Raw genomic sequence first — 26,846 nt, 5'->3', positions numbered from 1 at the left:
CCTTAGGAAGTACTCTGGGATAAGAAATCCATAGCTTTAATTTCATTTTTTTCTTAATTTCCATGGTAAATAAATTGGATTATCTAATGGCTGTATGATGCACAGAAGTTGTACTGTTTTAAGAAAAATTATTTATAAAGTGTTTTCACATTTGAATATAGGGATTCCAGTTTATCAGTATAATGATTTAGGCAACAGAAGAATAATGACAGTATCTACTCTTGAGATTCTGCTCTTGATAAAGTAAATTTATGCAAAAGTGTTCTTTAAAATTTATGCCTTTTTGCCCTAACCAGTTTGGCTCAGTGGATAGAGCGTTGGCCTGCGGATTGAAGGGTCCCAGGTTCGATTCTGGTCAAGGGCATGTACCTTGGTTGTGGGCACATCCCCAATAGGGGGTGTGCAGAAGGCAGCTGATCGATGTTTCTCTGTCATCAATGTTTCTAACTCTCTATCCCTCTCCCTTCCTCTCTGTAAAAAAAAAAATCAATAAAATATATATTTTTAAAAAATTTATGCCTTTTGACAACTACTCAATATGTTATATTATGTTATTAGTACACTAAAGTATATGGAAAAGAAAAATTCTAACATCTTTAATACATGCTAAATCACTTTCCATTATAAAAATTAATTGGTGCATATGCATCTTATCTTAGTGACTGATTAAAGGCATGAAATACCAACTAGTAAAATGAACAGGATATGTTATAGAAAACTAGAAGAGTGTAAGCACAATTATGTAATTCTACTTCCAAAGTTAAAAAAGGAAGAGAGCAGATTTTTTGTTCTATTTTTCCCCTTGAAACAACAAAGATTTAAGAGATAAGATTTTATATTCTAATAGAGTTCAAACCTTCTATAAAAATTAATGCTTTAATTCTAGAATAAAAATGCTAGAGATGATTTTATAAATGGTATAATTAAAAAGGGACCAATTGACTTAGGAAGTCAAACACACACATCACCTGTCTAAGAAATTTTGAGACAATCAATCACTCAGGTTTGCAGAATACCAAATGCATTTTTCTAAATGTCACAGAAAGGCTGAGCAGAGTTTCTCCAAGGACACTCCAACTTCAGAATGTTAACAGTGGAGACAGATTAAGTGTTTGTGGGAAAGGAGAGTAGAAATACCTGAAGACGTTACACAGAAAGGTCAGTGTAAAGTCTGATAAATGTTAAGAATGCAATATAGAAAGAAAAATATACTGTATAAAGACACTACAAGAAGAAAACTCATGTATATTAGCAGTTTAAAATATTTCTTTGAAAATGAACTATTTGCTCTTTATTTTATCAAAATGATAAATTTCTCGCAAGACAGTACTAGTAAAGTTCTGCTTTATTTTTAAAAAATCTTTAAGCTAGCTGGCTACATAACACATTGTGAAATCTGAAGTAAATGATTTTAACCTTATTAACATGACCCTAGAGTAGTGTTAAATGAAAATTGAGACAATTTTTTAAACATTTAACTTTCTTAAAACTAATTATATAGAACTAGTGCCACATTCAGTCTTGTATAAAAGAATACACAGCCAACAGGAAAATAACTGGGAAAGCAAAATCAGCACGTGAGTTTTGAAACTTAGTATGTTTTAAAGTGAAGAGTTTGATTAAATATTTAACAACTTTGCCACACTGCTGAAAATCAAAGTTTTATTTCTAAAGTAGGGACAACATAATGCTAGCCCTTCCAGGAACACTGAGAGATCAGAAGAAAGTTGCTAAGTACAGTACTGATTTCACAACAGGAGATTGGTCTTATGTGTATTACCCAGCACCATTACTTTCTCTGTAAAACAACCCAAACTGAGCATATCAAATGCAAGGCTGTTTATTTTTTGTTGATTTTCACAGGTGATCCTTTGATGTTGAGTTTGTCCACGAAAACATTTGATCTTCTTCCACGTTCAATGCCTGGGCATTGATGAGATTTCTCCCTGAGAAATATACATATAAAAAAATTAATACTTTTTTTTTAAATGGTCAACAGTTTACAAATCAATACAAACATGTTAAAAATCACTGTGATTTAAGCAAGATTTTACCTTAACAGTTCCTCAATAGCTTTGAAAAACATATGTCAGACGATTTCCCTTGACATTTAAGAAAGCAGCCGCTGCTTTCCTGAGACAGATTTAACTATGCATGGTTTAACCATGATGGCAGCCACTAGCAATGTCATTTATATGTTAATAAAATTCAGTTCCTCAGTTGCCCCAGCCACTGAGGGTGTGTGATTCCATAGCTACATGTGGCTAGCGGCTACATTTTTGGACAGTACAGATATAGAACATTTTCATCACTGCGGAACATCACTTCAGAAAGTTCTACCATGGTGCTAGTTTACAGGAAATGCCCGATAGGGCCGTAAATTATAGATCGTTTATAAAGAACATGCTTTCTTTCACCAGGACCTGGATTTCATAGTCACTCTTACCACTGTTAGGCTTTTATCAGTAAACTTTTCCAAGTGAGACAAATACTATCTAAAATTAATATGGGAGCAGATTTCCTATAGAAAATATTAGTGCTCTAAACTCCAAACAGGTATTTTAAAAATAAAAGATGCTAGCACGTGAAATTCTGCACGAGGCTTCTGATTCACATTAAAATCTGTTTCACATGAATAACTACATTATAGCATGTTCCTTAGGAGGATTTAGCCCTTATCTTCTGAAGCATAATTTGCTAGTGAGTTACTAATCATGTAATCCTGAAATATTATTGTTTTTTAGGTATAAAATTAAATTTGTGTGGAATACTCAGATATAATGTAAATCACATCTTTCTCAAAAGATATTATTGATGAAAACAACTTGGATGTTAATGAGAACTTCTTGATAACAGAGGTAAAATTATGAAACTTTTTTCCTAATTATTCTTTACACAACACAATTTATTTTAGAAATAACCCTTACCTTCTTTTAAGTTCTCGGGCTCCTGAATTCTCATGCCCAACACTTCGGGGCATCCTGGTGTTTTCTAGATTGCACCACTGTCTCCCTTGTTTGTACTTTAAAATCTCATTTTGCCACTCATCATCAAAAGCATGGGCATCACCTACATTAAAGAGCGAAACAAAGGAGTAATATTAAGGTATCAGTCGGTCAGTAAATGTCTTGCTCCCCACAAACTTCATTCTAGCCCGATGTTTCCATCAATCTAACCTCAAGATAGAGGCAGGAAACTGCTTCAGATACAAAGGTCTCTGGCTCAGGGTAATATTTCCTTTTCTGTTTGTTCCTCTCCTATTCCTATTGATAATTGTGTCACTGATGATCTGGTTTTACACACACCTGCCTGGATATCACATTATTCTACCCAAGGGACCCCTTGACCCAATGACACTGACTTTTAGTCTTCCTTCCTGTGCCTCCCCGTAGTGATCATCCTTTTTCTCTGTAGCTGGGCACTCCTCCTGTGGCTAGCATTCCTATTACCCTCACCATTTTCCTGTGTAATTTGGCCTCACAAGCTTCTGTTGTCAATTTCCTAAGACAGGTTACTCGTTTTGACTGCCAACTTATGTTGTTATGAAGTAGGTAACCTCACTTCCATAATAACAACAGATAAATGGCAATACTTGTTCTTTCAGACTGCCTTTATAATAATATATTCCTTCACTAAATCTTGCTTTAGTATGTTAATTATATTTCAATATGACAAAATTATAAAGGTTAAAAGTAACAAAAGGTTAAGATGTTGTGGCTTCCATTTCATTGCATAAGAATAAGTTTATCAAACTCCAACCTTAAGAGAAATTCTCTTTTTAAAATTATACAATAATTCAGACCCTTTATGGCATTAAAATATTTTTGTTCAGGATACTTTCTGAAAATAGGAGATGAATATAACTTTAAAACTACAACCAGAAGAATTAGGATACGGGAAAGACAAATTCATTTAAAAATAAATGTAAAATCTAGAAAATTTACTTGATACATACATGATATGTAATATATTACATTATATCTATTTCTAACAATACCAGAAATTAAAATCTTATCGATATAAAAGCCTGAATATCCAAAAATACCGAATCATTTAAATGAATTATGGCCTATTCATGATAAAACTTTTAGGTAACCATTTAAAATGTTTTTGAAAAAATATCATAGGTGACTGTTCACAATTATAATGGAGAATTAAAATAAACACTATATACATTATATAAACACTAAAATATTAACTTTGAAAAAAGTATATATGTTGATATATACATAAAATTATTAGGAAGAAATACACCAAAACATTAATAGTAGTTATTTTAGGTTGAAATTTCAGATAATTTTCTTCTTTATACTTTTTTACATTTTTCAAATGTACTTCTTTGAAAATTAGAAATATTTAAACTCATTTTGCCTACTGAATCTTACTAAATAACAATTCAAACTATTCCATTTCCCAAACATAAAACATAAAATAGTACTCAACATTACCAAAAATTACTATAAAAACAGATCTACTCTGAAATTATGAAACCACAATGTTATTACTTTAATAAGATATTTCCTATACATTCATAAACTACCTCAAAACGACTTCTTATGAAACGTTTCTACAAAAAATATTCAAGTTCCACCAGTGCAGGTGCTATTTTGACTTTACTAGGAATAATGCTATTTTCTGCAAACACTTACTTTCATTCATATTGATGAACTCCTGGTTGACCTCTTCATCTCCAGTCTTGTTGTTCTTCGATTTTTTGATAACATGAGCTCTGTCATGGAGATGATGTCCAACAGCCATTTTTTCTAGTCCACTGTCAGAATCTCTCAATGCTTTCCTAGTTTCCTTTATCTGTAAAAGTAAAAAAAATAAAAGTGAGCTATTCTTTAAATACTAGAGGCCTGGTGCACAAAATTCGTGCATGGGTAAGGTCCCTAGGCCTGGCCAGCGATCAGGGCTGATCAGGTTCTCCACCTCCCTGCCTCCTCCTTCCCTCACTCCCTCAGCGCCCCACCACTGCTGGTCCCCCACCATGTTCTGTGCTGCCCCCTGGTGGTCAGTGCACATCATAGCAAGCGAGCGATCTATCGTTCTCCTGGTCGAACTCCCGAGGGGACACTTTGCATATTAGCCTTTTATATATAGATACATTGAATGGATTTAATTCTAAACTCCTCAGGGCCTGTTTACTACAGAGATTAGACCATCAATCTACTGTTCTAAAAATAATGGGCACTCAGTTCCACTACCAACTTGCAGTAAAATTATGGTAATAATTCTCTGTTATTTCCTGAACTGCTTGAAATTAAAATGTCTAGGACAAATAGGACCAATACAATTTAATCTTTTTCAAAACTGTAATCAAATGTTAAATCAAAGAATAACTTAATTATAGAAAACTTAGTGCCTTCGACACTGCCCTTGACAATGTAATAGTAATACATGTTAGCATTCCTATAAGTAAGGGCAGCTAACTATTCAGCAGTCATGTTGATGAGATTGAATCTCATGACTCCCACCTATGAACTCTATGGGTTATTAGACTATCTATGATAGCCAAAGCTATTAACATGGTTCTCTATGGGATATCTACATTTATATTCTGTTTACGTTTATGATGCATGTCATTTACAGCAAGTTAAAATTAAAATGTCTGAGGTGAATTAGCTGCACTATTGCAAAAGCATCATTAAAAGATATAACTAATATGTAAGAACTAAATAAATTAACCACTCACACCCATTAGACAGGCAAACCTAACTTTTTTTTACTATAATTACTAACAAAGAAATGGAGAAATGTGAACTCTTATACCAGAGTTTGTGGAAGCTAACTGTTTCAATCACTGTGTGATAGTAACTTGGTAATTTCTAATGAAAACGATACACACCTCCTACACCCAGCCAATGCCATTCCTAGATCCTTTGCACAAGGAGACTTTTGTAAATATGAATGAAAAATTAGAAATACCCAAATGTTTATCAGTAGCAAAGTAGATTTAAAAACTGCTATGTAATCACATTTGGGATACTATTAAGAAGTTAAAGAAACCAGAGCTATATACATATCAACTTGAATAAATCTGAGGCATATTATTGAGCAAAGTCAAGTTGCAGAGGACACTGCAATATGACACCATTTATATAAAGTTTAGAAACTTGAAAATAACTCATTATGTTATTTATGAAGCATACATAAGTAACAAAATTATAAAGACATGCAAGAGAATGATAAGTCCCAGATACAGGAAAATGTGCTCTTTGGGGGAGGGAGACAAGGAAAAGGGACCAAGGAGGGAGGAAGGGAGGAAGGCACTGGAAGCTTTAACTGCATCTGCAAAGTTTTTTGCTTAAAAAGAAAACAAGAGATGAGTTAAACAGAGAAAAATGTTGTGATTTAAGGCATATGAATATTTATATTATTCTTTATATCCTTTCTGTATACTTGAAATATCCCATGAGTTAAAAAATTAATTTACTTCAAATATAAGTTAAAAGTAGACATTTGTTTCATGAAACAAAGACTTCTTTTAGTGTCTATGTATCTGTCAACATGTAAAGTTAATAAACATCATCAGATATTTACATAAATAAAGGTTGGGTGGGGAGACAAAAAATGCTTTATTGTTTTTCATAGAGACAGGGGTCTTCTCTCCTCCACATCCCCCCCGACAGAACCAGGTCAAATTTGAATAATTAACCTTTGATAGAGGCAGTCATTCCACAACTCTATAAAGCTCTAAGAATGCTTAGAAAAGACTTACTCCTCCTGGAGCCTGACGGGTTTGAGTTGAGGCCTGGAAAACCCTTGGCGGTTCATCTCCTACTTTGGAATAAGTCATAACCGAGGAAGAAGTAAACGAATGTCCGTTTGGATCCATTGAAAGGTTACCCTACAAATATAAATTGTAAATTCAGAAAGTTTAGTCAAATATGCAGAACTAATGTCAGAGAACTCAAGTAAGTAATAACACAACCACAAGTTCTACTAAGGATACTATACTATCAGTATGGTGTATCCAAATGGCACCACCAGGAAGGTCCTAACTTCCTTCCCTTTTAGCCACCAATTCCCACCTCCTACTGAGGATACAAGCGAGTCACTCAAAGATCCTTAAGTCTTTGGGATCAAAGACCTATGGCTTAGACTGAAATATAGATGCTATGATACTTTTAGTCAGTGGTTGATGCTTGTGTGCTAGTTTGCCAACGTTGAGCCAATTAACCATACACCAAGAGTTTTATACCTCCTGTGGGTACCAGATTGCTAATTACTAAAATCATTCTGAAATGATCCTTAGATTTCAAATGAGAAGACTAAATAACATGGGCCTTCTTCAGATTGAATCAAGTTATTGTTTTGATGTGAATATTGAGTAGAAAAGTAAGAGTGGTAGGACTACTTTATAAGTATTTGGATGACGTGGATCTAATTCATCATAAAACATCATTGTGTCTAAACATCATTCTAAAATTTTCAGAATTTTTTAAACACTAAAACTTAACTTCTTAGATGATACAATTGCTTTTAAGTAGACAAGTTATAAAATTTAAAAAATCTAAATTCTTATAAAATGTTCATTTACAATAGTGACCTTCAGCAGAACAAATGCTTTTGAGGTTGATTTTTTTTAACTTTGAAAGTTAATTAATGCTATTTTCCTCAAACTTGTTGGTTGTGAAATCAATTTTGTGGGTTGTGACCAGGATTTTTAAAAAAATCTGAAATAAATAGAAAATATCAGCACATATTGTAAATAGTATGATCATTTTCTTAAACTTTTTTTTCAGGTATATTTATTTAGTACACAAGTATTGTGTACTGTACCATGACATAGGACATACATGTAAATATTTTTTTTTTGGTGAAAGTGTCATTTTATCACATCACTATCAAAGGTAGATGCTATGGATAAGACATATTTTTTAACTACTGTGTATCATGGTTAAAAAGAGTTTGAAAGCCACTATAATATCGGGTACCAATAACTGAAAATAATGTTCTCGTCAATGTTTTAGTACTTACAAAGTTTCTTTGTAATTCCTGCATACTGTTTCGCATATTTAACATCATTCGGTCCATTGCCTGAAAAGGGCTGACATCTGTACGCTACAGGATATTAGGAAGTATGTTATTAACTATAACTATAACACAATGGAAACAAATCAACCATTCCAAAACAGCTGAAACTATTTTCTCGATTTATGCAGTGGGATCTCATGCAGTAATAGACCAAGTAAAGATAATTTAAAGACTATACAATGAAAATGATTTGTCAAAGAAAAGAATTAAAGCATACACAAAATCCCAAATAGCCAACATATAAATGATTAGGGAGCCATAACACTATATATACATGCATACATACATGTGTGTACACATACACAAACGCACACACACACGATATAGAGGATAGAGCAAAAGTAGGTTTACAGTTGTGAGTATGCAAAACACAGAGATTATTCTTATATTATTATTTATTAACTAGAGGCCTGGTGCACGGGTTGGTGCACCGGTGGGGTCCCTCGGCCTGGCCTGCACCCTCTTGCAATCCGGGACCCCTTAGGGGATGTCGGAGAGCCGGTTTCTGCTCAATCCCCGCAGACCAGGCTGAGGGACCCCACTGGTGCATGAATCCGCGCACTGGGCCTCTAGTATGTATATAAGACCTTTGGTTAATCTCTTCCTGCCCTCTCCATGTCTGTTTCATGTTTCCATATCTCTGGTTTCCGCTCCTGCATTGAGCATCTTCCCCCTGGTGGTCAGTGCACATCACCAGCTGGCTGGCCGGCCAGTCACTTAGGCTTTTATATATATAGATTATTATATTGTTTTCCATATGAACAACTGTAAACCTACTTTTGCCCCACCCTGTATGTGCAAGAACATATAAATATATACACAGTATCATTCATCAACTTTCTTAAAACATATTTAGCTAATATATAAACACTGATGCATTCTGGGCTGGGACAACTCTAGCATAGACTAGTCTTCAAATCTTTCCTTCTTCCCTCTCTTAATACCCCACCACACAAATAAATAAAACTTGGGCATAAGATACCTGTGTCACCCCCACCAGTACCACATGGCTGACAGAAGTTGAGCCAGCCCTTCTTTTCATCATTGTGGGGTCCAGGTGATAGAGGTTCACTCACTCTACTAATTTGCCACCTACCATTGAAGGCTCATAGGGCACACACCCTTGAAGCCTGAAGCATGCTCCTTTAGGAGGAGAGCTCAGAATTCCTCTAGAACAGTGGTTCCTCAGACAAGAGAGACTGTGACTCCAGGGGGGTTCTCCAGGGAAATCCTCAGTTTTGTTTGTCACCACTGAGGAGGCTGTATGACTGGCATATAGTGTGTAGAGGCCAGGAATACTGCTAAACATCTTACAAAGCATAGGGCAGCCCCCAGCTGGAGAGCATTATGCTAAGCAAAATAAAGCCAGTCAGTGAAAAATAAGTATCACATGATCTCACTCATATGTAGAATCTAATGAACAACATAAACTGATGAACAAAAATGGACCCAGAGACATAGAAACATCGAACAGACTGAAAAACCTCAGAGGGAAGACAGGGGAGCGTGGGTGGGTGGGAAGAGATCAACCAATGAACTCATGTGTATTTATGCATAACCCATGGGCACAGACAACAGGGTGGTGAAGGCCTGGGTTGAAGGGCAGGGCAGGATGAGAGAGGTCAGTGAGGGAAAAAGGGGACCTGTGTAATACTTTCAACAATAAAGAGTAAAAAACACACTGACTTTATAATTATTAAAAAACAAAAAGAATTGCTCTGACCAGTTTGGCTCAGTGGATAGAGCGTCAGCCTGCGGACTCAAGGGTCCCAAGTTCAGTTTCAGTCAAGGGCATGTACCTTGGTTGCGGGCACATCCCCAGGAGGCAGCTGATCGATGTTTCTCTCTCATCGATGTTTCTAACTCTCTCTCCCTCTCCCTTCCTCTCTGTAATAAATCAATAAAATATATTTTTAAAAAAGAAAGAATTATCAGCCCAAAGTGTCAGCAGTGTCACATCTGAGAAACTGCTCTAGAAAAATCTATAATAATTTTAGGTTTTATCACTGGAATATTCACCAGAAATTAAAAAGTAAAGCACACATTCTAATGTTCCACCCAATGCACTGTCTACTACTATTAAACAGAGAGACTGTTTGGTTCAAGTCACTCAAGCAGGAGGAGTCTTTCGAATCCTGTTAGGCACTGTGATTCAATGCTGATATTGCAGCCCTGCTGGAGATTCTTTTGCTGTGTGCCAAGCTAGGACTCACCAAAAAATTATCATAGGCCTATTTATGGTTTTGCGTTCTGCTGTGTGTTTTTTTTTTAATACAATATTTGTTCTTTTTATATATATATATATATTTATTGACTTTTTACAGAGAGGAAAGGAGAGGGACAGAGAGCTAGAAACATCGGTGAGAGAGAAACATCGACCAACTGCCTCTTGCACACCCCCTACCGGGGATGTGCCCGCAACCAATGTACATGCCCTTGACCGGAATCGAACCTGGGACCTTTCAGTCCGCAGACCGACACTCTATTCACTGAGCCAAACCGGTTTCAGCAATCTGCTGGGTTTTTATTGCTAGTAAAAAAATGGATGGGAAAACCAAATTCCCATAATTTTGTTAATATTTAGAACACGCACTTAACACAGTACAGAACACAAATGCACATTGAGGAGATACTGATACATCCTTGGGCTGCAATATAATTAATCTGCATTTCAGAGATTCAGGAAATCCTATCTAACAAAGAAGGAATATGCTAATTGACCCTCACATGGTCACAAAAGTGGCAGTGCCCACAGTCAATAAGGAGGGAATATGCTAATTGAATGCCACGCCCTCAAAGATGGCGGCACCCAGTTCCCTCAGCCCCGCCGCATGCCTGCTTCCAGAGTCCCCCAGTCCCCTCAGCCCCCCAGCCCCCCAGGGCTGGCCTGAGGCGCAGGCAAGCCTCAGATGGAGACTGCCCAGCTGCCCAGGGCTGCCCGAGGCTCAGGTAACCAGGGCCAGCCCAGGCTTGCATTGCCAGCAGTTGCAGCAGCAGAGGTGTGATAGGGGCGTCGCCTTCCCCTGATCACTGGGTCGCCTCCCGCCCCTTAGGGTTCCCGGACTGCGAGAGGGGGCAGGCCGGGCTAAGGGACCCCCCCCCCTCCAGTGCATGAATTTTCATGCACCAGGCCTCTAGTATTCTAAATAACCAGGCTGTATGAGAGACACTATTCTTAAAGAGCTGAAAGGGAGCTGGGCAAAGGAATAGGAGAAGAGGGAGAAGAAAGAAGAGACGATCAGATGTTTGGGTATGTTCTGCCCTATTCTCAATTCACTGTCAAATCAGCCATCAAAAGATGTATTTGGCCGAAACTGGTTTGGCTCTGTGGATAGAGCTCAGCCTGCGGACTGGAAGGTCCCAGGTTCAATTCCGGTCAAGGGCATGTACCTTGGTTGCGGGCACATCCCCAATAGGGGGTGTGCAGGAGGCAGCTGATCGATGTTTCTCCCTCATCGATGTTTCTAGCTCTCTATCCCTCTCCCTTCCTCTCTAAAAAAAAAAAAAAAAAAATCAATAAAAAAAAAAAGATGTATTTGTACCTTCTCTGGGTGGCCCAACACCGTAAGTAACAAAAAGTAGGGGTACAAATTACAGCTGAGATTCCAGTGGGCTCACAAGGCCTTCAGGAACTTTGTACACATGCTTTCCTCTCTGCCCAGAATACTTCCCCCTGACTCAGCATAGGTAGTTTCTGCTCAGCATTAGAGTACCACCTTCTTAGAAAGGCCCCCTATCTAAACTAATCTCGGCTCACCTCCCTCACTGTATCATTACCCTGCGTCATCTCCTTCAGAGTACTTGGAAGTACCTGGATGACCTGAAATCATGCTGTTGTTTGCCGTCTGTTTTCCCACTCTATAAAAAGAACCTCTGAGAAGGTAGGGCTGTCTTATTCACTACTATACTCCCAATACTTTAGAAATACTTCCTGGCATATAGGAAGGCTCAATAAATATTTGCTGAATGAATAACAAATTCTCTCTAGCTCAGCTCAAACCCCTATATCCAACTATTTACCAGATAGGTAAATCTACCCAGACAACCCACAAATGCCTCAAACACAAAAGGCCCCAAAGTGAAATGATCCTTTTGGCCATTCCTGCCCTCATATCTACACCATATCGCTGCTCTGTTTCTTATCTCAGTGGGATTCTCTTTCTCTACTGCCCCGTAACCCTATCAATCAAGTTCTATCTATTCACCTCTTTAATTCTCTCAAATGAGATTATTTCTCATTATCAGCACAGCCATTACCCAAGCAGAAGTGATTGTGAATGCTACTCACACTCTAACAGCCTCATGACCGCCCTGCCTCCACTGTGGTCCCTTCTAATTTCTCCATCCCCCTCAAGCACAATGATCTGCTTAAATTATTGACTCTATTACTATTTTGATGAAAATTGATCAACTGCTTCCTCTGCTCTTATGATAATGTCCGCAGTCCTTACCAGGATGAAAGAAGTCCTTGGTTACCTCTCCATCCTCTTCTACATCGACTCTTCAACTCATACTCTGGGGCCAAGTGATCCTCAATGTTTTTGCGCTCCTTAGCCTCCAGGTCTTTGCAGGTGCTGCTTCCTCTGTGTTGAGGACTCTTCTCCCCTCCCTGTTTTTCCTGGGTAACTCCTACTAATCCATAAGGTTCGTGGAGTCTTCTCTGATTGACCTCTATCCCCCTATCCCCAAAGGGTTACAGGCTTTTTCCTATGCCCCTATCCCCAAAGGGTTACAGGCTTTTTCCACAGCATGTCAAACTTCCTATCATTTTACTGATAACTCTGCTATAAATGCTCCTTTTCTTTGTCACTTGTCCCACTGAAAACTCTGATCAGGAAGGTTACACTTTAAGGATACAAATGGTTGAAGTCGAGCACAAGAGAATTTAAAAAAAAATACAAAAAACTTTTTCGTGAGAGTGTAGATGCATCCATAGGAAATGTTCCAAAGTCATGCTATTCTCTGCTACTCCTCAGACTACCTTCCAATGTGTTAGAAACTAGCATTACAGAACATAGGACACAAGCCCAAAGAAACACAGGTGGGAGAAAAGCTGGGTGCAGCGCAGGCACATCTGGGCGTGGGAAAGAAAAAGCAGCACAAAGTGCCAGTAGAGACCTAGAGAAAGCAGCCGGTCTGAGCTTTGCCAAACATGCTTGTCTACCTAAGTGCTGGTGCTTTTTTGCCTGTTGGAAAGTCATCATAAGCATGTCTCCAACTTGTAATCCCTTTCGGAAATCAACTGAACGCTCATTCATTTATTAAGATGTACTTTTTATTTCTGAAGACTGATTTTATATATGTGGATAGGACTTACTTCAGAAAACACATGCCAACACACTCTAAAATAAACTTAATTCATGAAACAGGTTTTCAGTACAAATACTAAAAAGCCACTACTATAAAAGTAAAGCGGCATGCCAAATCAATTTGCTTGAGTTAATGAAAAATAAGTATGTTAGGAAATAGTGCTAAAATGGCTTGTGTCTCATGATACGAACCATACCACCAAAACTGCCAAAAGGCACAAGAGAATTCACTGCCTAGAAAAAAAGGCAATTAATTTTGGTTATGATATTTATATGATAATTCCAGGAAAAGAAAGAAATGCACTATATACTCACATAGTTCAGTGCTAGTAAAATTACAGAACCTTTTAATCAAACAGAACTCAGCATATATTTTTAAAATTCCCTGCTTATTATTCATTGTATAGCCTGACAAGAGCCTGGCAGGCAAGTAGGAGACACCATATATCACTTTTAAATATGACTACTCTAGTATTTATTAAAGGCAGTTAAAAAATATTTGCTATGGCTTAATACACACATATCTCAAAGGGAAAGCAAATTCACACCAAAATTAATTAAAACATAATGTACAATGATTAAGATTATATCATCTTTCCTTTGCTCAGCTATTCCATATTTTTAAAAGATCAGTTAATCTTGCCTGCAACTGATTAAAAGTAAAAATCTATCCACATTAATAACATCTCAAAAGATTAGCAGAGATATTGGACAAAAATTTTAATAAATATCTCCTAAGAACTAATTTATGAAATAAAAAATACAGACTTCAGAAAGGATCACACACACAGATTTTAAAGTATTTAAGGCCTCAATAGGCAAAAGAATGTTAAGTATAATAGATGGAATAATAAAAATTTATAGTTCAAAAATTATACTTCTCAATAGGTAAAGATGAATAAAAAGAAAATTTTAGACACATGTATACAAATGAAAAACTTTCATTACTTGAGAGTTTCAAATGTTGAAAACATTATAGAATTTCTGGGTAAAGCTATATATATAGTTAGTGATTTTTTCCCTGTGTAACTTATGTTGAAAAATAGAAAAAACTGTGTTTACATTAAAAATTGTATATCAAATGATATATACTTATTACTGTATATCTACAACAGTAATCTCCAAAGTGTCTTGGATGCACCAATAAAATTATTCTATTTCTTGTCACTGAAAGAAAAAGAATTCCTCTTTTTATTTCTTTTTATTGACTCTGGTACCAACACTCAATCTAAATGTCAGATGCTCACATGTCATATCTTGAATGATAAATTGCCTAATTAAATACAGTTAAAGATTAAATTATCTAGTTTTAAATAAAATTAATCTTCTCAAAATGGACAACTGGCTTAAAAATAGCCCCATAAACAAATCATGAACTGAAGAAAATGTTAACAATACAAACCCAAGGAAATGGCATAGCTGATGCTTCTCCTACTTTTGTAGGAATCTCTGTTTTCCCTCATAATATGGCTGGTGAAGATGACAAATGTCAAGAAATGGACCACCCAAAAAGGAAAAAAAAAGGATCAAGGTGTCTATTTAAAAGCATCAGCATAATAGCTTACTGCTCCACCAAAACACTCATTTTGAAACTTCACTTCACAAAAAGAGAGAAGCTTTGTATTAAAAGTTCAGCTAGCATGCTCAAAAAGCCTATTTTTTTTTTTTTTTGGCTGTGCTCTTTCAAACTTAGCACTACTCTCTTTCATCTTCTGCAGTCAATTTCTAATTTTTGTTTTAAGCACAAATACCCAGGAAAGAAAGATTAAGTTCCATTTCCAGTGAATGACCAGCAGCTTACAGCTGATGTGAACAGGCAGCGTCAGTAAGAAGTTTACAGCTGAATTACAAACACATCTCCATTCTGTACTTACAGGGAACAAAGTTGTCACTTCTTGCTTCTTTCACAAAAGCTATGAGTAGCTCATTTAGGACATAAATACAAAGCACTATATAAATCTCTATTCTTTCCTTGCTATGGTTATAGCAGAATACAAAATATTTCAATGGTCATGTGAAAGAAAATTTTAGAATGTCACATTTGATTTTTCTGCCCTCTTTGACAATTTATCCTTTGATCTTAATATTAGACTTTTATAGAAATTGATAATAATAAAAGGCTAATATAATAAAAGGCTAATATACAAATAGACCAAATGGTGGAACAACCAAACAACCAGTCGCTATGATGTGTGCTGACCACCAGGGGCATGCATGGAACATGGTGGGTGTCAGCCGTGGCGGGATGGTGGAGCAGGTGAGCGGGGCACCAGACCAAGGCAGGGCACCAGTAGCTGTCATCAGGGTTAGCCTCTGGTGGTTACTGAAAATTCTTTGCTCCCATGCACTGTGGTCCTGCCCAGCACTTGCACCCACTGCCTGCGCTGGCCCCACTCGCACCTGCTGCTGGCACCGGCCTGAATCACTGGGTGCCGTCAGCACGTGGGAGTGGTGGCGGTGGGAACGGGGCTGCTGGCAGACAGAGGACCCAAGGTTGTGGCGGGAGGGGCCTGGCAGGGGAGCGGAGGATGGGCCGAGACCCACCCCTGTGCTCACCACAGCCTTGCAGCCCACAGTTCCTTTCAAGGTGCACGAATTGGTGCACTGGGCCCCTAGTATGAATGTGTATATATATATATATATATATATATATATATATATATATATACACACACACACAGTATATATATGGTAAATGTAATTCTGTCCATTAAACTTCTTAGAAGTATTTAAAATATTTTGCTCTATTTAAGATTATTAAAAACAGAAAATATGAAAAGGTGATAATTATGCTATAGCTTTGGCTGCTATTTTGAAGTGGCAAAGAAAATTGTATGGGACAGGAAATATATGTCCTTGCCTGTTCATGACAAGACATGAGAGGCATTTCTAAGGTGAGAACAAATCATATATATACATATGAAAAACAATGCTTTAAGTTTGGCTTATAATATATAACCATATGATCCTAAAAGTTTTGTTTTTGTTTATCTGGAAGATTCTGGAAGTTTTCTAATTGACCAATTTAATGTTCACTGAGTTCCAAATATCTACATTCCAATTGCAGAGATTCATCTTCATAGAAACTTCTATGGATTTGTTATTCTAGAACTGCCATTCCTAAGACCAAAAAAGCAATAGAAATAAACAGAAAAGAATATAGTCAAGATATATAAATACCCTGAGATTCTTTTTAAAATTTGTTTTTATTTATTTCAGAGAGAGGAAGGGAGAGGGAGAGAAACATCAATGATGAGAGAGAATCATGAATTGGCTGCCTCCTGCACACCTCCCACTGGGGATTGAGCCCACAACCCAGGCATGTGCCCTGAACAGTAATTGAACTGTTACCTCCTGGTTCATGGGTCAATGCTCAACCACTGAGTCACACCGGCCAGGCCTGAGATTTTTGTTGTTGCTATTGCGTATGTTTGCAACTTAGCTTTGCTCTCAGACAAGACTTATGAAAATATACTGCAATTATGCAAGACTTTTGAATACAGTTAAAAGTTAATATAAAATTTGAAGATCTAAAACTTTAGATTGGCTTTGAAGAAGTCAATTGACTATGAAGAAGATTAGGTCTTCCTGGTTCAATAGTGATAATTATGCTATAGCTTTGGCTGCTATTTTGAAGTGGCAAAGAAAATTGTATGGGACAGGAAATATATGTCCTTGCCTGTTCATGACAAGACATGAGAGGCATTTCTAAGGTGAGAACAAATCATATATATACATATGAAAAACAATGCTTTAAGTTTGGCTTATAATATATAACCATATGATCCTAAAAGTTTAGGTAGCATAGTGAAATTCTATATAGCTAACAGTTCATTGTTAAAGGGTTAAGCTTTCCAACAAGTCCCTCCCATTATAGAGTAGTAATTTCCATAACATAAGTATTAGTTATATCCTGTCATGATAGATACATTCTTCAAATAATACCTTTCTTCAAATTCCCACTAACTTTAAAATAAAGAACTTACAGTCAAAAAATTCTCCCCATCATCACGTCCTGAACAATTATGAGCTCTTCTTCTACCATCAGAGATGCTAAGCAAGTCTCTTCCGAAAGGTTCAGAAAAACTTCTCATCATCTGTCGCATACTTTCTTGGTGTGCATGAAAAGAATCACTGTTGAAAATCACATAAGAATAAGTGTTGGAATTTAAATAATAGGCAGATAAATACTATAATGAAGTATTTTGAGCTAATATGTCTGTTAAAGTGACAAAAGAACACTTTAGAATAGAATCCTATACAATAAAAGCCTAATATGCAAATTGACTGAACAGTAGAACGACAGGTGGAACGACCGGTCGCTATAATGTGCACTGACCACCAGGGGGCAGACGCTCAATGCAGGAGCTGCCCCCAGCCCACAGGCCCCAGGCCGGCCCCGGTCGCCCCACTGGTCGACTCGCAGAGGGAGGTCACAGGCGGTGGTGGCAGGGGGCGGGGCTGGTGAGTGGGCGGTGCCATGCCAGCCAAGGTGGGTGCCAGCGGGGCGGGGGGGGGTCCCCCGATTGTTCCACTTGTCGCCCCACAGATCAGCCCTGATTGCTGGCCAGGCTTAGGGACCCTACCCATGCACGAATTTCATGCACTGGGCCCTAGTTATCCCATAAAAATCCATTATTCATAAATACAGTGTATAGATAATAGATATTTCATAAAGACCTAATATTCACAAATACAGAACTGTTCTTGTTATTTACTATAATTCACTTATGAATAATAATAAAATATATCTTTATCCTTTATGATATAAAAATGTTAAACACAAAGTAACACATCTCTGGTAGCATAAGCTAGTTCTAAGGGAAATAGCAAAAAGAAGACTGGAAAATTCTGTTACCAGGTAGAGGCCACCTTGGGCAGTCAACAACATAAATTCTAGTCAGGATTAATAAAGTATTTCATATCTCAATGATAATGCCCGATGATACCAAGAAATCTAATTTTTGTTAATTTTGTTTGATGTGAATATGGTATTGTGGTTATGTAAGAAGATAACCACATTTTTCATAGATTAATGTATTGGGAAATACGTGAGGTGAGATAATAGAAAGTCTGGAATTTGCTTTTAAAACACTTTGGAGGCAGCAGCATATATGGAGATAAATGTAGCAGGTATTAATTCTGAAATCCTGGGTATTGGGTACACAGTATTGACATACACTTTTGTAGTATACGTTTAAAATAGTTCATAATAAAAATATCTTTAAAGAATAAAAAAGAAATAGAACTACGTAGAGTTAAAAGATTTCATACCACCTGATATTTTAAAATGAATGATTCAAAAAAGAGCCCATTTACTTAGAGCTTTATATTCACTGGATATTTAGAGCTTAGAATCCTATCTAATAAAGAGGGAATATGCTAATTGACCATCACTCTGTCACAAAGATGGCTGCACCCACAGCTGAGGCCAAGTTCCCATAAGGAGCCTTAACAAGCAATCAGCAGGGACCTGAGGTTACACCCTCCCACTCCCCCTCCCCCGCCGGACCTCAGGCTGCATCACCCACCCAGCAGGGCTTGACAGAGGACCTCAGGCCGTGCCCCCTGCCCTGGTGTCAGGCTGGGGGACCTCAGGCCGTGCCCCCCACCAGGTGGGGCTTGTCAGGGGACCTCAGGGAACCTGAGGCTGTGCCCCCCTGCCTGGCGGGGCTTGACAGGGGACCTGAGGCCATGCCTCCCACCTGGCGGGGCTTGACAGGGACCTCAAGGTGCACCCCCAGTTCTGGGTTGGGGGAACTCAGGCCGTGCCCCCACCCAGTGGGGCTTGATGGGGGGACCTGAGGCTGCGCCCCCCTCCTGGTGCTGGGCTGGGGGACCTGAGGCTGCGCCCCTCTCCTGGTGCTGGGCCGGGGGACCTGAGGCTGCGCCCCTCTCCTGGTGCTGGGCCGGGGGACCTGAGGCTGCGCCCCTCTCCTGGTGCTGGGCTGGGGGACCTGAGGCTGCACCCCCCCCACCACCTGGCAGGGCTTGACGGGGGACCTCAGGCCATGCCCCCCACCCAGCGGAGCTTGACAGAGCATCTCAGGCCATGTCCCCCACCTGGTGGGGCTTGATGGAGGACCTCAAGGTACACCCCCACCCCGGTCTGGGCTGGGGGACCTCAGGCCACGCCCCCCGTCCTGGCACTGGGCCAGGGGACCTGAGACTATGACCCCTGCCCAGCAGAGCTTGACAAGGGTGGGACTGGTTGGGTCTGGATCTAGCCCAACAGGAGGGTGGGGGGTGGCCGGCTCTGGGTCTCACGTGATTTTGAGGTGCATGTGGGTGGGCAGGAACTTGACTCTGGGTCCTGTGGTGTGCCCCAGACTCTGACAGGAGGAAGGTTTTCATATACATTTTACTAATTTTCTTTCATCTCTGACACTTCTATTATAGAGAAAGGGCAAATAGCAATATTAAATTATTTCCTCTAATTAATCCCCTTTTAATGAGCACAAATTTCGTGCACCGGGTCACTAGTATGTATATGAGTATGGAGATTAAAATGTTCATCACTTCAAGAAAACCAGTTCACCTTCCCTTTAGATATCTTCAAATGCAATGAAGAAAGATACTTAAGGGAATATGAAATTTTGTGCTGGGGATGAATGATTATGAAACAGTTTATTTCCCTATAGAAACATGCAATTTAGTGAATCTTATTTTTCTGATTGCATTACATACAATTGGGTTAGAAATTCAGCAACTAAATGTGGCTAATTTAAAATGTTGCCCAGGGTTCTCTTTATTTAAATAGGAGTAGGTATATTTATATGTAGGACAAATGCTAAAAAAGAAATCTTTATTTTTTGAGTGACAACAACAAAAGGCTGCCTGTTGGAAAAAGCATGAAGATGAAAGTGGGCTTGCAGCCTGGCTTTTGCACCTGTCTGGACCACTCAGGAAGAAATCTGGCTGGACCCTGAAGTGAGTGCAACTCATGTCTACCCAGAACAGCAACTGCTTGCAGATAAGACTTCAAGATTTCTCTTGTTCACGCCAAAAATCTCTGGCAGTAGCCAACAATTGTTTTAACACGTTTTTAAATTAACCTAATGCAGAGTTTATCAGGTGAGAAGTTAATAGTTTTTATATATTTCTATCTATTCATATTGTTCTTCTTGGAAATTAATGTTTCATTCTTTCAGGGAAATTTTACTTATACTATTATGATGGCCATACTGCCTCTTTCAAGATCACTGACACAAACCACAACCAAGCACAGTGACATTTGGTACTAAATGTACTTTTTCTACTCCATGTTATTAATCTATCACAAGCTAGGAAAAAATAAATTGTTACTCCCTTCCACCCAAATTTTAACTCTTAAATTGATTCTGGGCCTGTTTGGAATAATTTCAACATAAACGTGTTTTTTAATTTAATTTTATTTTATTGTTCTAGAGATAGAAGAAGGGAGAAGGAAAGAGAAACATTGATGTGAGAGCCAAGCGTAGATTGATTGCCTCCTGAACACCCCCTACAGGGGACCAAGCCTGCAACCCCCGCATATGCCCGGACTGGGAATCAAACCAGCAACTGTTTGGTGCATGGGATGACGCCCAACCAACTGAGCCACACTGGACAGGGCATGAAAGCTGGCTTTTTTTTTTTTTTTTTTAAGGGCTGGTATAGTTTCACTTCAGATAAATCCTGCTTTTAAGGCTCAAATACAAATATACATATGTATATATACACATGCACATATATATTTGGGGGCACAGCTTATAATTTTATTTAGTCTGTATAAGAATATAGATATTTATACTTCTAAATAAAAACCATGACATTATGTATTACATAAGGGTCTCAGATTGATAAGGCAGTTCCATTCATCAAGGGAAATTCCTTTTTTCCTTCCTTCAACTATACGTACTAGTAGCAAAAGCTTGCTTAGCCAGCAGATTGTTATGATTCTCTTAATAATAAAGAAATGTTCCCGAGTTTCAATGAGGTGTATGGGTACGTAAAGAAAATACATCAGGTGATCCAAATTTTAAAGCTAGAAATAATATACGTAACATTCATAAGAAAATCTTGAGGGCATGGGCCATAACTTCTACAAATTTTCAAGTCCACAGGGCTGGGCATATAGTAGAAACCCAAGAAATACTGAAGAATGAATTACATAGCTACAGGCAATCTATTTTCCCAATAATTAGAAGCACAGTTTAAAATGGTAGTATGGCATAAACCTTTGATACTAAGTGAGTTGCAGGAATGACTATGACCCCTCCCATCCTATAAGTACTCCCCTACTTTTGCGTGAATATTTATAATGTTTACTTTTATTTTTAAATACTAGAGGCCCGATGCACGAAATTTGTGCAAGAGTAGGCCTTCCTTCCCCCGGCTGCCGGCACCGGCTTCCCTCTGGCACCCAGGACCCGGGCTTCCTTCGCAGCCCCGGCTTCGTCCGGAAGGTCATCCAGAAGGACGTCTGGTCTAATTAGCATATTACACTTTTATTATTATAGATATATTTTTTAATCAATTTTGGAGAGCAAGAGCGAGGGATAGAGAGATAGAAACATCAATAATGAGAGAGAATCATTGATCCGCTGCCTCCTACAGGTCCTCTACTGGGGATTGAGCTGCAAGCCTGGCATGTGCCCTGACTGGGAATCGAATCGTGACCTCCTGGTTCATAGGTTCATGCTCAACCATTAAGCCACACCAGCCAGGCTATAGTGTTTATTGATAGAACTAAGCATTAAGATATGATTAGATGCTATCAAATGGCATTTCTTGACCCAGCCAACTGTCATAAATGTGTTGTACTCCTTAACTACCCAATGAACCAAAAAATGCACCAAATCAAGTCTACCTTATAAATTCTTTCATTTTAGGGTTTATAGTACCTCATTCTATAAATATGATATCCTAAAATATGTATAATTAAATTATAAGAAATATCCTTATAAAAATATTTCTGAGAACATAAATTTTTAAGTGCTAAAACTCATAGTAGTTGTTAGGAGTCTTAAATTGGATCCTGAAAATGAAAACTTTAAATTTTAGCTGAGTACTCTAAAGCTAACTTTATTAAATGATTAGAATTAGAATACTATTTAGCACCAAACTACGTCATCTTAATGAAGACCTTACCTCAAACTATATGTATGAAAACAAATATGTAAGTAACCTCAAACGTTGTTCACAAAAGTTTATCTAGTAAGGTACTTTTTATTTCCTGCTATGACAGTATTCTCAATCAAGAATATATCAGTCAAGTCCACCAGTGTGACTCCGTGGTTGAACGTTGACCCATGAACCAAGAGGTCGCGGTGTGATTCCCTGTCAGGGCACATGCTTGGGTTGTGGGCTTGATCCCCAGTAGGAGGCAGCCAATTGATAATGTTTCTCTCTCATCGATGTTTCTATCTCTCTATCCCTCTCCCTCTCTTTCTAAAAAAATCAATAAGAACATATTAAGAAAAGAAAATACCAGTCAATATCTTTCTTGCATATGAAATACATTTACTTTCAACTCAGTCAATGAATATGCCAAAAGAAGTGTCCTCCAATTATCTTCAAATTGCAAAATGAAATTTTAAAAAATTTAAGTAGAGATTATAAAAATGTAAGTTTCAGCTTCTGTGAAGATCAAGGAGATGGAAAAACAACATCCTGTAAATAAATGCAGTTCTTTGACCAAATACACATATGGTGCCCATATGAAGAGTTGGGTGCCTTAAGGAAATGCTAACAATTTATGATTAAAAATAAGGCTGATAGACATGTCAACCTGCTTCTGAGCCTTTAATATCTAATAGCTTGTAAGTGCTAACATAGATATTCTTTGTAGACTTGCACGATCAGAAATCCATTTCCGTAGCTCAGAAGACTCATGTTTCTGTACAAAGTAGAAATTTTCAGATTGTACTAGATATATACTTTTATAGTAAATAATCAACTCTTTTAGGGTATAGGATACCAAAATAACTTTAACCTCAAATTAGTTTTCCTGCCCAAACATAAATATTTTTATTTCTTCTTTAGCAAATATAAATGGAAGGGGGAAGTAGCATCTTTGAGAGAAAACTGCATGCCAGGAAGTACCACCATTTTTTTTTAGCCTTTGTGTTTTTAACCAAATTACAAGTATTATTTATTTACAAGGTATATATGAAGGTATGCCGTAAATCGATTTTCATTGAAATCACTTCAGCTCAGCAACATAAGAAGATACCAATATTAAAAAATCCCAAATATATACAACAAACTAAGAAATCACTTTAAAGTTTCCTTTTAATTTTCTGTTGAAATTTAATATGTGCTATTATGTGAAGGTAAACATTTAAAACGAATATATTTGAACTTAAAACCACTATTTTAATTGTGTTTTTACTCAGATAGTTTAAGCATTTGACGATTTGACCACCGTATTTTACCAGTCTCAAACTATTGAATTATTATAATTTTATATCCAAGAACTATATATTTTTAATCTTTTCACTCTTAAGTAATTAGTAAAGTAACAAAGTGTGCTTATATTGATATCCTTGATTCTGAACTGATGGATTATTTAGGAAATGGTATTGTTCAAATTAGAAAGTGCCACATCAACAATGGCATTTGTTGAATGCAAATAATTGCTTTCAGCAAGAAATACCAGAGTAACAAGACAAAGAGTAAAGGAAACCAGATTATCATTACACAATATTTACTGAAAACTTTCTACATGTCAGACATCAAACTATCCACAGGGAACCCAGTGACCAGACACATAATGTTAGCAATAGGGATAATGCTTATATAAAAGATGGCATGAATTCTTTATGTTTGACTTATATTAATTAATGGATATTCATTTTGTTTGAGGTTGGGGTAAAATGGGTAGGTCAAATGACGTTACCTGAAATAAATATAAACTCACAGTTTTGTTTTGTTTTCTATAACTTCTCCAAAGTATGTTTACTCTCTATAGAGGTAGTTGTGGAGCAATGAAATTACAAGCAGGAATCAGTTTTATAAAGTTAATAACAATAATTTTATCCTACATTTTTATGATACAGTTTCCTACCTTTAAAGAAGGCGATGACTGAAAGACCTACTGACATGTAACTGATGGTCTTTTCCACCGTAAGCACAGGGAAGAGAGTTCTTTGAGGCATGCCTACTATTTGTGATCTGTTACTATTTCTGACCCTGACCCTTGGGTTCATTGCCTTTGCTCAAAAGAGTCACCCAAGGGTTTAAATTACACTTTTGCTAGACATCTTAAAGAAGGTACTAATTATACATTCACAGTTTAGTTAAGGCCATTGCTCTTTTTGATACAATCAAGGACATAATACAACAGACAAGTTGTGTATCATAATCTTCTTAACCCATTGCACTGATGTCACAATTTCATAAGAACCACTTCAACAGCTCCACTAATCTATGGATATATTTAGTCCCTACTCTCAGAGGCTTTTAAAAGAGCAGATCATAATACAAACTTTGAAATTTGTTTTAAAATGGCACTGGTTGCAAATGTCCCAATTGCTTCTAAACAAGTGAACTAAAACAGCACAATGAATTTGCTGTTTAATGAGTAACCTTCAGAAGAGTTGGTACAACTGAGCTTTCTTGTTCACACTAGAAATTAAAGTCTCCTGAAGGTATTAATTACATTTTCTATAGCCCTCTTTGTTTCATTAGCTTTGATTCCTTAAATGTGAGTGTAGCTATTTCACTGTTAATTATTCCCTCAATTATTACTTTGCTGTTATGTGGTTTTAAACATTTAAGTCAATATTTTCCTTTAAGAAAACCTACATGGAAGGTAAACGGTTAACATTTTAACCTTGGAAAAAAAAAAGGGGGGGGGGGTCCCCTAAGTTGCCTAGAGAAAGAATTTAAGCGATCTAATTAAATCAAGGACCCCAAGTCAAAATTCAAACTGGCAAAACACTTGGGCAAAAAAGGATCACCAATCTTCCTGTTCTAGGGATGCAATTGCATTAGATCATTACTTTTATATAATCACCAAAAGGAGAATTTTTAAAAAAAACAAAAAACAGAAAACTAGATCATAATGGAACAACTAATTCATTTCTGGATGTCATCTTCCTAAGGCATCACATTCATTTCACTTGGACCGGCCCACAGGTTGGCACTTGTCACCGGGGTGTGAAATGCACCCTCTCCCTGCTTCCCTGTCCTCGTTGTACTTCTGACCGAGGCGGAGTCCCTCCCCAAACACGGCCGGCTTTGCAACAAGGCGAGCAAGGAAAACAAACACTGCACAGGGCAACTCCCAAGCCCCTGGAGGTGAGGCAGCACAGCTCCCCAGCTTCGCGGCGCTCTCCTAAACACACGGTTAAACGTGCTGTTCTGGAAAATGTTTCCCTTTTCAAAGGACTGCCACCCAGAAGACACCCCCCGGCCCTCGTTTGGGGTTGGCACAGGTGTGGGGAGGTCCCGAGAGCATGCCTCCTTCTCACCATTAGTTCCACCGGCGGGTGGCCGTTACCCAGAGGCAGTTGCCGCCCCTGCAAAGCCTCACTCCGAAGGAGGAAAGCCAAGGGAGGGGTGGGGGCACCCGAAGTCCGGCCGAGTGGAGAGCAGCTCTCACCCCGGGTGCGGGATGCAGGGGAGGGCTGCTCAGACCTCTGCTCTCCTCACGCCCCAAATCCTTCTCTCCGCGCCCCCAAGTCCTTTCCCATCCCAGCTCCCCAAACTCGGCTCACTTCACCTCACGGACCCAAACTCTCTTGCTTCTCTCGACGTCCCCGCAAACCTCCTCTCCCCTCCCTGGTTCACCCCTAAGTCCTCTTCTCCCTTCTTTCTCACGCCCCCGCCCCCCCACAAGTCCTCCTCTTCCTCAAACTGCCTCCCGGAGTCCCCCCTTTCGCCCTCTCAAACTCGCTCTTTGCCTTTAAAATAGTTCCCTAGAAATAGCCCTCAATTGCCGCGCGATGCCGGCCCCGGACACTCACGAGAAGAAGGGGTCATCCTCAAACCCGCCGTGGAGCATCCTGAACATGCTGGCGGTCTCGGCCGCGGCGGACAGGCTGGAGGACGATGTAACTCGCCGCAGCCGCGGCTGGACCCTGCCTGCCCCGCACAGTCCTCGCTTCTGGCTTGGGCGCCTAAGGCGGTGGCCGCCCGTAAAGGCGGAGCCGGGCGCAGAACTGGTTTCCCATTGGATGCTGGTCCCCTGACGTCACAGAGACGAGGCGGGGACCATGCGCCGCTGCCATGACAACTGGGATCAACACGGAGGTAAGAGTTCGGACTGGTGCCAGCCAGGCAACCCATCTCCAGCCTCCCCATGGACGAGATAGCTTGTTCTTAGGCCTGCTCCCCGCCCCCCCCCCCCCCCGCCAAAAAAAAAAAAAATTAGACCGCCCTCTGCTCGACCTTGGGCAAATCGCCCTTGGCCTTGAACTCCAAGTCTCTTTTCAGGAAAGTGGAGATGGGTCAAGATTTTGGGCCAGATGGTATCCAAAGACCCATCCGCCGGCCACATTTTGTGACCCACACGAGAGAGCCTTATAACTG

General features: G+C 38.7%; 1 protein-coding gene across 3 annotated transcripts; it reads right to left on the bottom strand.

The window, feature by feature from the left end:
- Positions 1–1,333: 1,333 nt before the first annotated feature.
- Positions 1,334–26,412, bottom strand: MLF1 (myeloid leukemia factor 1). Of its 3 annotated transcripts, XM_079767279.1 has the most exons (8): positions 26,282–26,412; positions 17,336–17,483; positions 13,542–13,583; positions 7,984–8,067; positions 6,722–6,850; positions 4,650–4,809; positions 2,928–3,069; positions 1,334–1,946 (listed from the first exon to the last, which is right to left on the bottom strand). In XM_079767279.1, exons 1-8 carry the CDS (start codon positions 26,326–26,328, stop codon positions 1,841–1,843), a joined length of 858 nt encoding a protein of 285 aa, XP_079623405.1. In that variant the 5' UTR covers positions 26,329–26,412; the 3' UTR covers positions 1,334–1,840. The 3 variants fall into 3 exon arrangements, with proteins under 3 accessions (XP_079623405.1, XP_079623406.1, XP_079623407.1); XM_079767280.1 differs by lacking the exon at positions 13,542–13,583; XM_079767281.1 differs by lacking the exon at positions 13,542–13,583 and having other exon boundaries at positions 1,334–1,942.
- Between the last annotated feature and the right edge of the window lie 434 nt (positions 26,413–26,846).

This window comes from Cnephaeus nilssonii (assembly GCF_951640355.1).
Source record: "Cnephaeus nilssonii genome assembly, chromosome: 3".
NCBI lineage: Eukaryota > Metazoa > Chordata > Mammalia > Chiroptera > Vespertilionidae > Cnephaeus > Cnephaeus nilssonii.
The sequence above is the reverse complement of the archived record's forward strand: the minus strand, read 5'-3'. Positions and strand labels throughout refer to the sequence as shown.

Bases quoted from the DNA above. Each gene is read 5' to 3' on its own strand.
- MLF1 (XM_079767279.1), bottom strand. From the start codon at position 26,328: ATGTTCAGGATGCTCCACGGCGGGTTTGAGGATGACCCCTTCTTCTC. The intron at 8,068-13,541 runs GTTCGTATCATG...AATATCCTGTAG, and splicing joins TTGGCAGTTTTGGTGGTATG to CGTACAGATGTCAGCCCTTT. The intron at 3,070-4,649 runs GTAAGTGTTTGC...TCTTTAATGTAG, and splicing joins GTTCATCAATATGAATGAAA to GTGATGCCCATGCTTTTGAT.